At 34.0% G+C, this 19,040-nt stretch overlaps 1 protein-coding gene across 1 annotated transcript in view; it reads right to left on the minus strand.

Annotated features, from left to right (window-relative positions):
• ari-2 (E3 ubiquitin-protein ligase ari-2) overlaps positions 1-19,040 on the minus strand; it is a 31,292-nt gene that overhangs the window by 5,124 nt on the left and 7,128 nt on the right. Inside the window, exons 4-10 of the mRNA XM_089244009.1 lie at positions 18,254-18,404; positions 16,480-16,601; positions 16,041-16,150; positions 11,384-11,501; positions 10,487-10,537; positions 9,956-10,001; positions 1,152-1,279 (exon numbers count right to left, since the gene is read on the minus strand). Coding sequence (XP_089100135.1) covers positions 1,152-1,279; positions 9,956-10,001; positions 10,487-10,537; positions 11,384-11,501; positions 16,041-16,150; positions 16,480-16,601; positions 18,254-18,404 — 726 coding nt within the window. The remainder of the gene's footprint in view (positions 1-1,151; positions 1,280-9,955; positions 10,002-10,486; positions 10,538-11,383; positions 11,502-16,040; positions 16,151-16,479; positions 16,602-18,253; positions 18,405-19,040) is intronic.

Consider the following 19,040-nt stretch of genomic DNA (forward strand, 5'->3'; position numbering starts at 1 on the left):
TCACTGCAAGGTTTCGAAACAATCTCTGCTGGTATCATCATGAATTTGGATCCTATGTGTGTGTGCGCGCGCAACCATGTAGTTTCTATTTGGGAAATGGAAAATTATTGATGATCAAACAAAATCATACCATCCAGAAGAGAATGGTGCTGATGAAAGGTGGCATCACGTCCTTAAAGCAGCAATCAAGTGAAATTCCTCAACAGATTGGGTGGGCATATTGCCAATCGTTCTTCTCAGTCTAAGAGCGGCATACAAGCCAGACCTGGAATGCTCCACATCTGAACTGATATATGGTGAATCAAACTCCCTGATGAGTTTTTCTCAGCTTCCAACACAGATGTCACTGTGAAACAGTTGCTCACCAAGTTACGACAACACTTTTCGAAAAAGAAAAGTACACCCATAAAGAACTTGATCATTCAACACGTTTTCCTTCGCAATGATGCTGTCAAGAAGCCGTTGTAATGCCCATATGATGGCCCCTATGAAGTGGTCGCATGGCGAAATAACACTATCACCATCAGATGCAAAGGAAGAAACATGTGTGTGAACATTACACAAGTGAAACCAGCACATTGCCACAGACAGTGACTCGTCCATTGTGGCTTGTTACAGCATGGCAAGTAGTCCCCTGAATCGTCTCATTTTATAAGTGCATGTATAATTTATTACTTATATGTGTATATATTTTTTTGTTTTGTTGTCAACAATTAGTTCATGCGATCCGCACTGGAAGGGGGTACTGTGGCTCTGCGGTCGTTAACAGAAAGCGTGCGCGCTTCCGGGGAGGAAGAAAGGAAATCAGTTGCCATTCCACCTACACTCAACAAGGTTGTTGTACCTTCTTTCGTAAGAATAAATTTCTCATTGTTTATTTTATGCTGTCTTGTGTAACTAAACATGGAAAATTTTGAATGGTGATAGACCACGGTTGGTTAATAAAAAGGCACTAATACCAAACATCCCACTGATTACAGCATCCTCTCTTCTTCTATAATAATTGCATTACTGAGCTCAAAACCCTGTACTGTTCTGTGCTGGAACCACTTGAAAAAGTGAGGTCCTGATGCTTCTAGACAATTTTTACAAATTAAAAAAAATGAAATTGATCTGAAAAAAAAATTAAAGTCAAATCCTTATAAACTTACTCTCTCAAAATAGAATAAGTATTTTTTCAAAGCTTCTCTTGCTTGAGCATGCACAGATTCATTTGCGATGTTTGGATTTTCCTTATACCTACTACATTCATAGTATTCACTGCCATGTGTTTTCCAGTCTGAAAAAAAAAATTTTGAGTTACGTTGCTTTCTAACTGTTGCACATGTGATCAAAACCTTTTAAGTAAGAAAACTTCGGAACAATATCGGGGTTTCAGAGAATTTTCAGGAAAAACCTTTGGTAAAAAAATATTCATCAGGAATTAACTTTACTTAAAACCCTTGGAAGTTCTATTTTAATTCACTTTACTCAGTTGAGTGCATTTCAGTTATCAATCTGAAAAAAAAATGGCCATTTTAAAGTAGCCTAAAAGGATCCTACGAATACCAACCACTGGGGAATTAGAAATACAGTCAAACCTCGGCTAACAAAGATAATTTGTTCTGAAATCATATTTGTTAGAAGAAACATGATTTTCTATAGGTTTTTATGAACATTACGTTAATTCGTTCCAGGTATGGCCCAAAATTCCAGGATAAATTTTTTAAACAGCAAACTATAAAAACACAGCATTTCTATAAATAACAGTATAGTGATACCTCGACTAACAAACATCTTGGATTATAGCTTTTTCATCTAGCAAAGGGTTTTTTTTGTGATTTCTCTGCCTCGGCTTACAAATACCGATTTGCCTCATGAGCTGAATTTCAGCAACAATCATCATCAGAATTACCATATTTTCCTACATATAATCAGCGGTGGCATATAATACGAATGAGAAATTTAAAGAAAAAATATATATATAATTTGTGGTGGCATATTATCTGCAGAATTTTTAAAAACAATAAAAACTTTTCTTGTATTTCAATAACCAATCTATTGGTACCATAATTAATGAAATTTATTTACGAAACAATAGCATTATTTACACACAAATCAAAATTTACAGTTCAATCAAAAACCTTCAAATTCAGACTCATCAGGCTGATAACATCATTTTCTGTACGCAGCAGTAGATAGTCTGCATTTGTTGTGGTGCTAAATTGTTGAGTACTATTTAAGTTGACAGTACTCGAAGAAAGAAAACTTTTGGCCTGGTGATCATATTAGTGGGGTACCATTTTTGAGTTGTTACCGTGTCCGCAATAACCCTTTGTGTGTCGGTGAGTAATTCTCCTGAATAAATATGTACTACAGCATTTTTAACCGAAACAATTAAGTCACAAAGAGAAAAAAAAATAATATGTCAACACACAGAGGTCTAAATACGCATTAGGTTCTTTAATTCTTAATTCATATAACCAAAACAATATATATAAATAAAAAAAAAAACAACGATGCTGAAATACCTTACTTTACTTATCGAAAAATTAAAAAATTTAAATATCGCTGCAGTTTGGTTTTTCCTGACCACTCAACAAAATTTGAAAGAGAAAATTTACTCACTATCTCCCATATTAAGGTCACTTCATTCTTGACAACCGGATTTCGATGAACAGTTCTCTTTAACTTGAACACTCAGTACGGACAGTTCGTTTTCTCATAAGTCATCCTTTGACTGGCGAATCTGCTTGGCGAATTGAACGATTAATGTCCTCTGTATCTGTTGAAGCGACGGTCCGTGCTCATACTTTACGATGTCGGAGCATCAAAGTTCTCCATCTGTACTACCACTCGGGGTAGTGTGGTCGAAGTACCAACCTTGGACTGGACTGCAAGAGACAGCTGCTGGGCTTCATCTTTCTGGCATGACAGTAAGCCTTCCTTCACGGATCAGTTGGGAGCAACTGATATGACGAGACGATGCTTCATACTGTTTTTCTTGAGCTTACATCTTCAAGTAAAATGTTACGACTTTTGGCAGTTCAGAACTAAGTAGGGGTTTGAGTGACTTGACTTGGGATTTGAGTTTCAGGGGCTCTTCAAGTTACGTGTGGGGGGGGGGGATTCTTCAACGGCGGGACCACGCTTTCTCGTGCAACTGGTCCCGATGAACTGCACGCCTCCAAAGTTTTTCAGTGGTAATATGTAAATTGAGTGATGGGCGGGGCTTGAGAAAGCGCATCCTCTAATTCGTCGCGCAAACTGCGTCATCCAAAATTTTATCCAATTGTATCAAGAGGCGCGAACACAAACACGAAACCAAAAGAAAAACATCTTCTCTCAATACGGGGTCGATTTAAGAAAATGAACGGCTTTCAGCAAAGTTTATAATTACAACAATAATTTTCAATATAAGATTTCCGGATTAAATACACAAATATTCATCAAAATCAAAAAACATTAACATCATTGTGTGGGGAAAAAAATTAGCTTTCCAACGATATGCGACATCATATATAAATATTCTTGTTTCGCGACATGCCGAAAAATTTAAATCCAAACAAAGGAAATTCTTAAAAAAATTCAAATTCAACACTTTCTCGATAACAGAGAATAATTTCAAGCATATAACATTATTTCAAAAGTTTCTCTCCCTCAAAATATTTTACAACACAAGCCTTTTTTTTTTTCTTCAAAGCATTGGAAACAGTGGAGAGAAAAAGAAAAAAATATATATAAATTTTTAAAATTGAAAAACTCACACGGTCTCAAAATTATTTAACTCCCGGTTAACAAAAATGTTTGTTTCCCTTATTTAATAAAAAAAAAACCAGACTCAGAATATGCAAAAAGCGAAAAATCGGATTTTCACGTATAAAAAAAAATATACAACAGATTACGAACAGTGAGAGGGAAAAAGAAAAAGGAATCTTATCTTCCTTTTACACGTACCGAACGAACGCGAACGAACGAACGCGTTCGTGTGGGAACAAGAAAACTGACTCATCAAGATGGCGATAATATCTTTGATTATCAGTGGATCATTAGGTGTGTCTCTCTCACAAAAGAAAGAATATATTATTCAAAAGAACACACATTTTCTCGTTCAATTTAACTCGGAATTTCTCAAAATTTCACAGGAAGAATCAGAAAAATTCAAGGAATTTGTTGTTGAGCTCAAATGATTGAGATGTCAAAGCAAAGCATTTAATATTTAGAATTTTCCGACAAACACATACAGTGTGATGCATAAAGAGTGTGTGTCCACTCTATACAAACGATCTGTGGTTCAGATCTCGGGCATTTTATGAATATCAGACGGAATGATATTCATAACACACATGAATGATAACACAAGAGGAAAGGAACTAGACAACCACGAAATTCGGTTCAGCTTTCCACATTAAAATGAAGACAGAAGCTCAATATTTTCCACGCGACAAACACAATTATATTTACATTTAGCAAATTTCACTTATTTGATATGACAATTCTGGGTTGAAATTATGTCAGGCTTATTTGTCAAAGGAGGGAAAGTGTCCTACTTTTCCCACCGTGACATCACCGACGGTTTCGGGAAAAAAATTTTACCGCAAGGAAAATTTTTAGAGAACACACTCCACAAAAGACAACAGATGTCAAGATCTACTCTCAATGATGTTACACAGTACTTGATGAAAAGAAAGAAAATGATTGAGTGATTTAGTTGCCTGGTTGTTCAAAGTGTTTCAAAAGAAAGAACAATCGCAACAGTTACCATGACTCATTTGACATTTGGGGACAAAGAAATGAAGACAATGTCTACACAGACGAACAAAATACAAAGTGTGTCACCTGAGTTATTCCAATGTGTTACCTCTATACTGCTTCTCATACGATAAAAATATGACACTGATTCAACGAATTTGTCCATGCTTCGGACTCTACACACGCATCATGAAAACGAAACCAACGCACCATGAAAATGAAACTTACGTAAAAGAAAGGACAACATCAATGAAAACAAAACTACTACTTCTCAACGTACAAATACTGAAATCATCAATACACAACAATGATCTGGTGTTTCACAGATACAACAAACGAGATCTGGTGTTTCACAGATACAACAAAAAGGGATCTGGTGTTTCACAGATACAACAAAAGAGATCTGGTGTTTCACAGATACAACAAAAGAGATCTGGTGTTTCACAGATACAACAAAAAGGATCTGGTGTTTCACAGATACAACAAAAAGAGATCTGGTGTTTCACAGATACAACAAACGAACAAAATCTTTAAATCTACAAACCGACTTCTTCTGAGATTCATTTGATTGTCCTCAATCATACTCGGACATACTTGCTTATGTTTACGAGTCATCACAAAATTCTCTTTTTTCCTGGAATACTCAAGCAACAACACATGATTAATATTCGATTGCTGATATTATAAACAAATGATATTTGTTATGGAAACAAAATAAACATGTTTTTCAATGTTACATTGTGACAAATTATACATTTGTGAGTCAATTTCCACTTCGATTTTGTCTCGGTGGTCAGGCAAATGCAAATTGTTATATTGACTTATATGTTATGATACACACAGAATGTAGAAAAAAAAAATTTTTTTTTTTTTTTACAATGTCAGTCTTTAAGGGATGCTGTGATTCGGTGAACTGGTTGAAATTGATTATGGTTACCATGGTCGCAGCATCAGCTTATGATACAACAGAGCAAATAGCAAATTAGAGTTGAAACAAACATTTCATTCTTATACAACACTTCAATGATTTGTATTCTCATTACGACATTTGTCATGTCTAGACATGCCGTTTCATGATATACAAACGATCAATGAATGTTCACGTTACATGAAAGTTTGTACTAGAGAGTGAGAGTTCTGATTGACCACACGTCCATTTGACAGGACAAGGGAAAAAATTTTACTTCGTCTATCCTTATGAAGGATTTGACTCAAATTTTTTTTTTGTTTTCATTTTATACACAGACTTTATGGTCTTTTTCCATTTTGAAAAGGAATTTTTAGGCAACTTATCAATCAATATTTCCCAAAGAGACACAGCACTTACATTGCTTTTTGTGTATGAAAGAAAAAGAATACTGAGCGAATATTCATGAGATCAACCCTGAGCATACATTGTCAAATTCTGTTTTTCGATTATACACACACACAAAAGAGAAAAGAAATTGCATGGAATTCTTACAATCACAAATCATGCCTAGTGTGAACATGAAAACTACGGAGAACATAGGTGTTCACTCTTCTGGTAACAGATTTTTTTTTTTTTTTTTTTTTTTGCGAAGCCACCTTCCTTGCACACTTCTGTAGTACAATGTTTTTTCTGTGGTGCATTCCACACTGCCAATTGCAGTTGCATTGACAATGCAACGAAATAACTCACGAGTTGAGGGTTCAGCTGTGCCTGAAAATATGGGCAAATTGTTATATGCACCCATCAAAATAGGCCACAGGGTTTGTGGATCCTGTGCTTGTGCCATAGTCACTGTGTGTGTATGTCTGTTTACCAAAGGAAAAACAACTAGCAGTAGAACCAAAACAATTATTTGTGCATCAAATGAGAGGTCACCCCTAAAGAATTCGATCAACATAACCTGTACATATAAATATATACACCACTATATACTTAAATTGTATCCACTCTATACCAACATGAAATTTTTCAATCTTAGGCACACCAAATATTCACATATTTCATAGCTAACCCCCAAAATAAAATTTGTGTGTGTGTGACATTTAATTAGTATTTTACTTGACAAGAGAGCAGAATATTTTATATTTTCATGCAACACAAATGCATTTCTTAGAATAGCTTCAGGAGAAAAGAAAATTACTCAGATTCGAGTTTTTCACGGCACCATTTATGTTGTGTGGGGAAAATTGTTGAGTACTATTTAAGTTGACAGTACTCGAAGAAAGAAAACTTTTGGCCTGGTGATCATATTAGTGGGGTACCATTTTTGAGTTGTTACCGTGTCCGCAATAACCCTTTGTGTGTCGGTGAGTAATTCTCCTGAATAAATATGTACTACAGCATTTTTAACCGAAACAATTAAGTCACAAAGAGAAAAAAAAATAATATGTCAACACACAGAGGTCTAAATACGCATTAGGTTCTTTAATTCTTAATTCATATAACCAAAACAATATATATAAATAAAAAAAAAAACAACGATGCTGAAATACCTTACTTTACTTATCGAAAAATTAAAAAATTTAAATATCGCTGCAGTTTGGTTTTTCCTGACCACTCAACAAAATTTGAAAGAGAAAATTTACTCACTATCTCCCATATTAAGGTCACTTCATTCTTGACAACCGGATTTCGATGAACAGTTCTCTTTAACTTGAACACTCAGTACGGACAGTTCGTTTTCTCATAAGTCATCCTTTGACTGGCGAATCTGCTTGGCGAATTGAACGATTAATGTCCTCTGTATCTGTTGAAGCGACGGTCCGTGCTCATACTTTACGATGTCGGAGCATCAAAGTTCTCCATCTGTACTACCACTCGGGGTAGTGTGGTCGAAGTACCAACCTTGGACTGGACTGCAAGAGACAGCTGCTGGGCTTCATCTTTCTGGCATGACAGTAAGCCTTCCTTCACGGATCAGTTGGGAGCAACTGATATGACGAGACGATGCTTCATACTGTTTTTCTTGAGCTTACATCTTCAAGTAAAATGTTACGACTTTTGGCAGTTCAGAACTAAATAGGGGTTTGAGTGACTTGACTTGGGATTTGAGTTTCAGGGGCTCTTCAAGTTACGTGTGGGGGGGGGGGGATTCTTCAACGGCGGGACCACGCTTTCTCGTGCAACTGGTCCCGATGAACTGCACGCCTCCAAAGTTTTTCAGTGGTAATATGTAAATTGAGTGATGGGCGGGGCTTGAGAAAGCGCATCCTCTAATTCGTCGCGCAAACTGCGTCATCCAAAATTTTATCCAATTGTATCAAGAGGCGCGAACACAAACACGAAACCAAAAGAAAAACATCTTCTCTCAATACGGGGTCGATTTAAGAAAATGAACGGCTTTCAGCAAAGTTTATAATTACAACAATAATTTTCAATATAAGATTTCCGAATTAAATACACAAATATTCATCAAAATCAAAAAACATTAACATCATTGTGTGGGGAAAAAAATTAGCTTTCCAACGATATGCGACATCATATATAAATATTCTTGTTTCGCGACATGCCGAAAAATTTAAATCCAAACAAAGGAAATTCTTAAAAAAATTCAAATTCAACACTTTCTCGATAACAGAGAATAATTTCAAGCATATAACATTATTTCAAAAGTTTCTCTCCCTCAAAATATTTTACAACACAAGCCTTTTTTTTTTTCTTCAAAGCATTGGAAACAGTGGAGAGAAAAAGAAAAAAATATATATAAATTTTTAAAATTGAAAAACTCACACGGTCTCAAAATTATTTAACTCCCGGTTAACAAAAATGTTTGTTTCCCTTATTTAATAAAAAAAAAACCAGACTCAGAATATGCAAAAAGCGAAAAATCGGATTTTCACGTATAAAAAAAAATATACAACAGATTACGAACAGTGAGAGGGAAAAAGAAAAAGGAATCTTATCTTCCTTTTACACGTACCGAACGAACGCGAACGAACGAACGCGTTCGTGTGGGAACAAGAAAACTGACTCATCAAGATGGCGATAATATCTTTGATTATCAGTGGATCATTAGGTGTGTCTCTCTCACAAAAGAAAGAATATATTATTCAAAAGAACACACATTTTCTCGTTCAATTTAACTCGGAATTTCTCAAAATTTCACAGGAAGAATCAGAAAAATTCAAGGAATTTGTTGTTGAGCTCAAATGATTGAGATGTCAAAGCAAAGCATTTAATATTTAGAATTTTCCGACAAACACATACAGTGTGATGCATAAAGAGTGTGTGTCCACTCTATACAAACGATCTGTGGTTCAGATCTCGGGCATTTTATGAATATCAGACGGAATGATATTCATAACACACATGAATGATAACACAAGAGGAAAGGAACTAGACAACCACGAAATTCGGTTCAGCTTTCCACATTAAAATGAAGACAGAAGCTCAATATTTTCCACGCGACAAACACAATTATATTTACATTTAGCAAATTTCACTTATTTGATATGACAATTCTGGGTTGAAATTATGTCAGGCTTATTTGTCAAAGGAGGGAAAGTGTCCTACTTTTCCCACCGTGACACATTTTCTAATGCTTAACCACATTTTTAACAGAAAATTCGCAGATTGTACAGGGGGAAAAAGATGTTACTGTCCCTTGGAACTGATTAATTGATGTTAATCTCAGAATCTTTTTCCTGGATGTACACCCACTTCTCTTCCTGCAAGTTTTTTTGAACCATTTCATATAAATATTCGGCTAATAGAAAATACACAATGAAAAATACATATCTTCAGAGCACATGTTTGTTCAGTGTGAGACTCTCAGCATCAAACTAAACAGTAAGGACATTCTAAGAGCTTCTCCCAGACTGTATTCAACCCAGAAATGAGTTGACCAAATCACAAATGGATGAGAACATTTACGAACTTGACTGGGTTGTGTTAAAACCACTTTTAGTATACTAAAGCCGGATAAAAAGCTAAATAAAAAGGTTTTCAGCATCTCATCTCTTCCAGTAAATTCTCATTTATCTAATTTTGAAGCTGTTCATTTCAGCCTTCGATCAATTTTTGTCTCTTTAACACAGTGCTCCTTCAGTATTTTATAAAATTTATCTTCAAATTTTGGGCCATTGGAATGATTTTTCACATGGAAACCTATGGGAAATTATGTTTTGGCTAGCGAAGATTCCGACTAATAATTTTTCATGATTCCAGAATAAATTGTCTTTGTTTAGCCAAGTTTCAACTGTATAAAACATTGACTCATTTCCAAACATATGAAATTTTTATTAAACAACTTACCTCCACGACACATCCAGCAGAAATCGAACTTGCAACCGTAACATTGCTGTAAAAAAATATTAAAAACAAACTATTGCATGAAAGTACAGAATTATTCTACATTTAAAAAAAATTTAACAGTATAACTTCCAAATTTTACACATATAATTTGCATGGCAAATAAAATATTGAAATATCACAGAAACTTCTTCCTAGGGAAATAATTAATTGCCAAAAAACAGAGTTTTGTATATGAAATTCACTTCCATAATCCAAAAATGTTGTTCAACAATAAGTTACAATAATTACCCAGCTAAAAATTTATACCAGCTAACGTAAATGCTAGAGAAAAAATTATTATTTACTGCTCATTCAAAACCATCAACAAATTATCAAAGAAATATTTCTTCAATTCACCAAATAAAAAAGTCATCAAAAAATTAAAAAATATTTCCTTGAAAGCAAAAAATTTTTTTTGCAAAAATATAATTTATGTGTGAAGTGTACTACATTATTTCAATGTAAATAAATGAGAAGATTCTGGTTACTTGCCATATGATTACAGCCTCCATTTTTTTCTATGCATATATTACACTTTGGACACTGCAAAAGAGAGGGGGAAAAGGGTTTTAAAGAAAGAATAATAACTATTGGCAATTTTATCCATGACTATCAACCTTTTGGATACTGAATAAAATTTATCAGAAAATTTTTGTATCATTGGACAGCTTGAGACATAAAACAAGTCTAGGAAAAAAGTAAATATGAGTAATGGAATTGTAGCATCTCAGTAACCAAATTTCTTTATATAAAACATAAGACCATTTTCATGCAGACCAACTTATTAACATAGTTATTTTACCATAAAAACAGGTTTAAAGAGGATAAATTGTCAATACAATTGCACAAAATAGAGTTGAAAATACAATCAAAAATCGTTATAAGAACTCCAATCGTCCCGTTAAAAACAGACGTTATATCCGGTGGTCATTATATCAAAAGAAAAACACATAAAATAGTCTTCATATAAAAAAATTTAGGACTTTTCCTACTGGTTGTTGTAATGAAATGGTTGGTATAACACATGGTCTTTATAACAAGTCTTAATTGTATTTTGTGGGAAATGAAGCAAAAAAGTTTTTGAAAAACTAATAAAGCAGATTCTGTTCACGGTATCATTATCAGGATTATTCAGTAAAACTTATGTGAGTTCAAGCTTATCAAACAGGAAATTTTTTTGTAACATTTTCATGTATAAAAGATGTAGACATTGGCGTATGCAGGGGGGGGGGGAAGGGTTTTGGGGGGTTCTAACCCCCCCCCCCCAGAAAATTCTGCGTATGCCTATGGATGTAGATGTACATTTGTGAATATAGATTGGTGTTAATGGGTAGTGAATTGGAGTTTAATCTTCTGTACCTTGCAAATATTTGTTTAAAATTTACTCACATCTTTCGTATGGGCCGAAATATAGTTTGCTGTCTCTGAGTCATCTGCACATTTTGTAAGCCACTTTTTTATAGTTTCACAGTCAGTTGGAGCGTGATAGTCACTGCCACATTTAAAACTGTGAAAGAAAGTAATGGTATATAATCACAAAAGTAACTTCAAAGTGTTAAATTTCTTTTATCACTTCTATTTTCAAAACTAAATCATCAAGACAGTGACTCTTATTATGGTTCATATTTGAAACAACCTCTTATTAAACTAAAGTTCTTTTTTTTGTGCTGCTCATAATTTTTCCTTAAATATATATGAAGTACAACAGAGCTGGACTCCACGGTTCTCAACCGGTGCTCTAGAAGAAATATTTTTATGTATTTTTAAATTTTTAGATCATAAAAATGTTTTGAGACTTCTTGATATTTATATTTCTACATTCTCTACAATATCAACAAATGAGAGGCTACCATATGGTATTTCAGATTTCAAAAACAATTTGAAAATGAGTGTTTTCAGATTTAGCTTGTAGACTTGGTAATCACTAATTAAAAACCACTAAATCAGAGGCTTGAAACCCTTATTAGAAAAGTAACTATTTTTCTTGTTTTTGCCACTGATGCAAGTCTAAGTTCTGCTCTTCTCTTCAGTTTCAAGTATTGAATATATGTTTGATCTTGCTTCTTTTACCAGAATTCACCCATTTCATATTTAAAGCGATAAGTGTTGCTTTTGAGTTCACTCTTGATCATCATCTCAGTTTGATTCACCATACTTTGAGATGACTTCTTTTGCTGGGTCATTCTTAGAATACTTATTCGAAATTCTCAGAAATTTAATAAAGTGATTAAAACTATAGAATAATGATTAAACTATTAGAAATTCAAGAGAATGATTTAATTTTCACAAAAAATTTAATCAGAGTACATCTATTTTCACTCCCTATTTTTAACTGATTTGTGATTGCTCCATATATTTATTTTCCAGCATCTTTAACAGATTTTCAGTCCCTCGTTTTACTTCCAAGTTTTCTATTATTCATTTTCTACTATTCATTCTCTTGATACTCCATTTCTTTTTACATTATTCACCAGCATGTTTAGTGTTCAATGGAAAATGGTTTCCAGATGAGCATTAATTAAAATTACTCTGTCTAGACCATGATTGTGGTTGGTTTCAAAGGAACGAAAAGATAATTCATGTAAGTGTTGCATTTGTTATGTGTTCAAAAGTTTTGCCATCTATCTTCGAAATCAAAAATGAGAATGAAAATTTTTTCTGCAAATTTCAAACTATGACTGTATTGGATAGAATAATTTGCAGAAACAATTGTAATTTATCATTCATTTCATCTAGCTGGAACACAACTCAAGATAGTATATAATAAATATGTGTAAGTTTATGAAGTAAGTGAATATGAAGCCCAGGATAAGAGCTTTGATGACTAAACTGCCTATGTTATCTCTCACCATATTACTCATGGCATATACAAATATCTGTGTTTCCCCAGATAATTTTACTCATGCAGCTTATATGCCAGAGAGGCACCAAAATGATGTCTAGCACAGGCGAGAATTTTGTCGCAAGCCTTCCCTGCTCCTTCACGTGACTGCACAGGGGCTATAATATATTTTTTAATAAAGAGAAACATGAAAAATTTACCCGGGTGTCCATAGAAAATAACGACCTAGGCAAAGCACATTCCCAGATGTGGAAGCCCCTAGCTGTCTGTATAACTGCTCTATTCTAAAGCACTGTAGCCTGAGTGGGATAACCGTTAAAAAAAAGGACAGGTGCAGGGCGATTTATTTCATAGATTTGTAAGATCAGCTCGTATTTTATGATACAGACCAATGTTTCTCATAGTATTCTGATCTTGGAAGGGGTGATCACTGTCCTCTGGAACTGTATCTGTTTTGGAATCAGCTATAAACTGTAGATCCCAATATAATTAGCCCTAGTATGCAGAATATGATAATGTGACAAAAATGGTCACTGTAGCTGTAAGGGATGCTAGCTTGTTACCATATTATTTTCATTACCAGAGTGTCTACCACATACACAAAGAAAAGTTTTGTGAATTTTGTTGACCTCTGCTTATCTGCCTAAATAATCTTATATCAAATACCTTTCAAACCAACCACGACCATGGTCCAGACAAAGTAATTTTAATTCATGCGCAGCTGGAAACCATTTACGATTGAACACTAAGTATGCTGGTGAATGGCGTGAGAGACAATGACATAACAACAGAAAAAATAGTAGAAAATGAATAATAGAAAACTTGGAAGCAAAAATAGAGACTGAAAATCTGTTAAAGATGCTGGAAAATAAAACATGTGGAGCAATAACAAACCAGTTAAAAATAGGGAGTGAAAACAGATGTACTTGGATTGAATCTTTTGAAAATGAATCAAAGGAGCTTTTTTTTTTTTGGAAAAAAAATAGCTGGAAACAATGATTGAAAGGTTTTTTTTATTGTTCTTTGGATGAATGCCAATTCGCATAGTTTGACCCCATTTTATATGTTGTCGGAAGTCTAGGTGCCAAATCCTAGGGAGGGGGGCCTTAAGCTAATTCCATTTGTGGCCCCAAGAAATAAAATTGTGGAAGGACAAATGACGTCATTGTAAGTCAGCTTCTATTGTGACGCAACGTCAAAGTTTCTTAAGGGAAAATTTTGTTTTTGGTGCAAGATGGCACAGAATTTAAAATTTTTGGCGTTTTTGTAGCAGAATGTAGCAAACGAGGGGGAAATTGTCAAAATTGTAGCAGAATGTAGCAGATGTTGGAAATTGTAGCAGTTTGCAGCAATTGTAGGAGATTTTCCACTCCTGCATATAATCCAACAACAAAAGGTGTTCATTTTGTTTGTTAACAAAATTTCATGACAATTAAGTGGAGTACCTTCGATGACTCCATGGTTTAATTTTTCAGCATCATCTTACAATCAAAATACTTACATAAATTTAAAAAAGAACACAATGAAAAAAACTAACATAATACCTTGCTACATAGACACACCTTTCTATTATTATATTAACACTTGTGACATGCTTCAGACTGAACAAATCATTGTCATGCTGAGCATGCTCTTAACGCAGGAGTGGGCCAACCCACAGCACGCTATATCATTAGTGGCATGCGAAAGCTTTTCAAAAATTAAAATAAATTCTCTATCCATTTTTCAATGACAGAAATTGTCTCTAACTTTTGAACAATCCCTTTCTTAAAAATGATGGTCTTGTAGGCTGCCAAACCTATACTTAGTACGGTAGGCATTCTTTAAATAATAATCATGTGATGGCTTTCTATTCAATGTGTTTCTGTTCATTTTTTCATCATTAAGCATAGTTGCTGGACGTCCCATGTGCACGAGATTCAGGATTCTCCGCATGGGGGACACGCACTGTATAATATACCATATTTTAACGTGTATAAGACACCTTTTTTGCAAAATTGGGTCCTAAAAATATAGGAGGGGTCTCATACATGTACAGTATTATAGATATATATTTTCCACTTTTTCTCCAAATTTTTAGCCAAAAAATTGGGGGTCCCTTATACACATTAAAAGACGGTAATATATAATATACAATTACATTATATATCCAAGAATTCTTTTTTTGGGGGTCCACTTACAAAACTTATTGGGGGAGTGGGGGGTAAGCACTCCGAGTCCTCAGGTTCTGGTGTCTGTGCCCAATATGGTGTAAATTAGATGAACTTCTACTAATACTTGTACATAAACAATCTGCATTCCGATAATCAAATTTATGACTCAAAAATAAAAACAGTTTGGAGTATGGTCTGCATATTAAAATTCATAGAGTGGCACAGCATCAAAAATATTCTTGATTGTGGCTCGGCTTGAAAAAAGGTTGGCCCACCCTTGCTATAATGTGATGGGAGGGAGGCATGGAAAAATCGAAAATAGTCCACATACTAAAGGCAACTTAGCAAGAAGTCCTTTGTAAGAAATACCTTTCAATTTTAGGAACCAATGTTGTCGTGAGTGCAATTCCCCCCCCCCCTTAAAAATGAAGTGTTTTGTTCAACTAATCTGAGGAGTTTTCATCTGAACAAAAGAACAAAAGTATTCAGATAACATGATCAAGAGTGAGAACACAAACACTCACTCAGTAGATATAAATTAGCGAAGTTGATTTAGGAGTGCTATGGCACGATGCACACACACGCACGTTTACAAAGCATGTACCATTGAAGTTATAGTTGAGAGAGCTAAGGCACTTAGGGTATGGTCAGTCTTGATGTGTGAGTCTGTATGTGAATTTTATTAAATACAATAGTGGTGAGTGATTATGTTTTATTTTGTTATAATAATTGATTGGGGATGAGTGACAAGAATGATGAAGTGTGAAATGTATTGTTCTGATTGATTAACACTTTAATATTAAAAGTTCTTGTGCTTCATAACACAACAGCGTTTATTTATTATGTAATTTTAATTTAATTATTTAATTTAAAAATAAATATATCATGACACGGTCCATGACAATGTGGGATAACAATGATCTAAACCAAATATTTCATTAACTTATCTTATAGTTCTTTACTGATCTGATAGGTTTGACATTTTAATAAATATAATTTTTAGCAATAAGGTTTTTTTTTTTAAAGTAATGAGATACTTAAAAAAACTCACCAAAAAGTAGATTTACAAACTTTACAAATAACTCTTTTGCTGTGTGCCTCTTTGGCATGTATTATAGTATCACAGTTTGGTCCAGGACAGTACCTCAGCAGAGGATTGCTCTAAAATAAACAAAAGATAATGAAACTTTTGAAGAAAAAAAAATTATTCAGAATACACAATATGAGCGAACATTTTTTTCAACATAAAAAAGGTTCATTAATATGGGAAACATGAGATAACACAGCCACTGTGTCACGAAAAAAACCATCTTCCAACTTACAACCATTCACACCATGGGACACATGCAATCAGATAGTGAATCAATTTTTTTCAATTACTATGTCCCTTTTCTTTGCATGTGACATACTTTTATTTATTTATTTATTTTTTACTTTTTAAACATTCATAAGTAGAATAGTAATCAAAAGTTATTATTTTCAACACTTACTTTTACATAGTCTGCAAAAGAAAACTGGACATATTTTTCAAGGAAACAGGATTTGCTTAACAAACTGACAACAAAGTCTTCTGGCACTAAAACGGGGCAGCCTTGGCCCATGCACTCAATACCTACACCAATCAGGACAGAAAAAAAATCCTTGTACAGACTTGTAATTGAAATACTCAAAAATGATACCAATAGAAAGCCATAGTGAAATGATCAAACTGAAAAAAAAATTGTACATGGAAAAATACAATCACATCTTACTACACAGCCTTTGAAGGACCTTTGTCTACCTCATTAAAGATAGATGCACTTAAATCGCAAATGCATGATAGCTGGTGAAATATGGACTTCTATTAGCATTACTACTACAATGAAACCTGTATGAAACGGAATGTCAATAGACTGAAATAATAATATTCCAGTTTATAAAGGTGCAAATAAAAGCACTAATCATTGAACAGACTATATTTTGATTTCGTTTAAGACAGGTTTACATCTCATACAGTGTTTGTTTTAGACAGGTTTCACTGTATTCAACCATACATGCATCATACAATTAACCATACAATTTCTGCAGGATTTCTAATGAATCGATACATGACAGAAAGTTCTGTATGTGCGTGGGAATATGTGCAGCCCCTAATGAAAGTATGTCATAAGAGCTATGTTTCTTTCATATTCTTGCTGGTGCTACTATCTGTCTTCCATATTTTGAAGTGAAAATAGTGAACACTTGAATTTTCCTGCTATGTAAATATCGTGTTGAAGGTCTGCCTGTCTTCTGCAAAGAGACTTTTTCATTCATGCCTTGAAGTTGAGAAATTGTAGAAAACCAACTTTAGCCATCTACCACTGTGCCATCAACAGGGGGTTCGAACTTGGATTCCCCCATGATGAGAGTCAAGCATGATGCCCAAAAGACCACACTACTGCTAGTATTACTACTGGTGTAAAATGGCAGTGTGTAACAAAAATTGGGTAATATATTTACAGTGATACTCCTACTCGTATGCAAATTTTCATTTAATCTAATCTAAAAGCAAAAACTTACAAATTTCTTATTTTCATGCCATATGTTCTCAATACAAATCTACAATTTCTGACAGATCTGTTGTTTATATATCAGAAAGAACAGGCTTTAGATGATAGGTCCACTTAAAACAGGGGTCTCTGTCCAGACTATTTTTATAGGGTCCTGTTTTTGTGAAAGTTTCCTTATTTTTGTGAAAAAGATTAATTTTGAGAAAAACAAGTAATTTTGAGAAAAACAAGTAATTTTGTGGGAAGCATAGAAATCTAGTTAATCTATCACAAAAGAAATGAAATTCCAAATTTTATGGATTATTTTTTATTTTGTGAAAGATCTGTTTTTCAAGTCCTAAATTTTGTGGAGGGCCCATTTTTTTAGGTACGGAACTATGTGAAGGATCCGGAAAACGAATCCAAATTTTGGCTGGACAAACCTGACTTAAAAATTTATTCAATCGTTAAAAATATCAACAAAAAAAAACCTACCAATTTTGCAATTCGTGCTAACCCCACCCCCTCCTTTTTTTAAAGTCAGACTTCTATATACCATTATCCTTGCGGACTGAATAAAAATGACTTCATAAGTGTGATAGTTTAATAATGAGCAAGCCCAAATTGCTAATTTAATTATGTCAGGGACTTTCAAAAACCAAGGTTATAAGCAGAGAGAAGTTAAAAGTGTCAGATATTATACTGAGGTCTGGTTGTCTGTACAAAAAAGAATGATTAGCTAGATATAACTCACCCGTAGTGATTCCTTGTGATATCTGAATCTCAAAATGAGTGTTCCAACACTCTTGGCAAAAGTAATGGCCACAAGACAGTATTCGAAAACTTTCACCAGGAAATGTCTGTAGGCATATAGAGCATGTAACTGACTTGCTTGTACATACTGACTATTGTGAAAAGATGAAAACATGAAAATAAAAAAAAAAATTCTCAGAATTGAAAGCATTATACATGCTCTCTGCGTAAACACATTTTTTCAATATAGCAAATAAAAAAAACAAATTTAACCCTCTAACTCTGTCTCAGAAACATATAGGTAGTTAGCATGCAGTTTTCATCAGCTTTTTTTTAGTTAGTATTCTAGAGTTAATAATGCAGTTTAATTTATAAACAAAAGAGACCAGAACTGTAACAGAAACTCAAGTTCCTAAATGAGATGTTTGTTTTAAACATGATTGAAGAATCTCAGAGAACAAGCACAATCCCAGGAAATGCAGAGGAAGTTTAAAAAAAAAAAGTTGTCCACAAAGAGGTCAGAGAACAATTTTGCATCTATCTAAGCAATTAACAAATGAATGACATATCCTCTGGATTGCCTATGAGATTGGTCTACGGCTGTTCCAAAATGCCTTTACTCAGCTGAGCTGATTACCATGTAACATACAATGAAATTTCATCAAATTCTAGTTGCACAATAATCAATACATCAAGTTAATACTTATACAGGGTGACTCAGAGAAAGAATCCCCTGACTTCAAAATTGCATATTTCTTAAACATTAAAAACACAGAATGATAATTAAT

This window comes from Pholcus phalangioides, unplaced genomic scaffold (assembly GCF_987345545.1).
Source record: "Pholcus phalangioides strain wild (caught in Gottingen) unplaced genomic scaffold, Ppha-v1.0 ptg000015l_1, whole genome shotgun sequence".
NCBI classification, from domain to species: Eukaryota; Metazoa; Arthropoda; class Arachnida; order Araneae; family Pholcidae; genus Pholcus; species Pholcus phalangioides.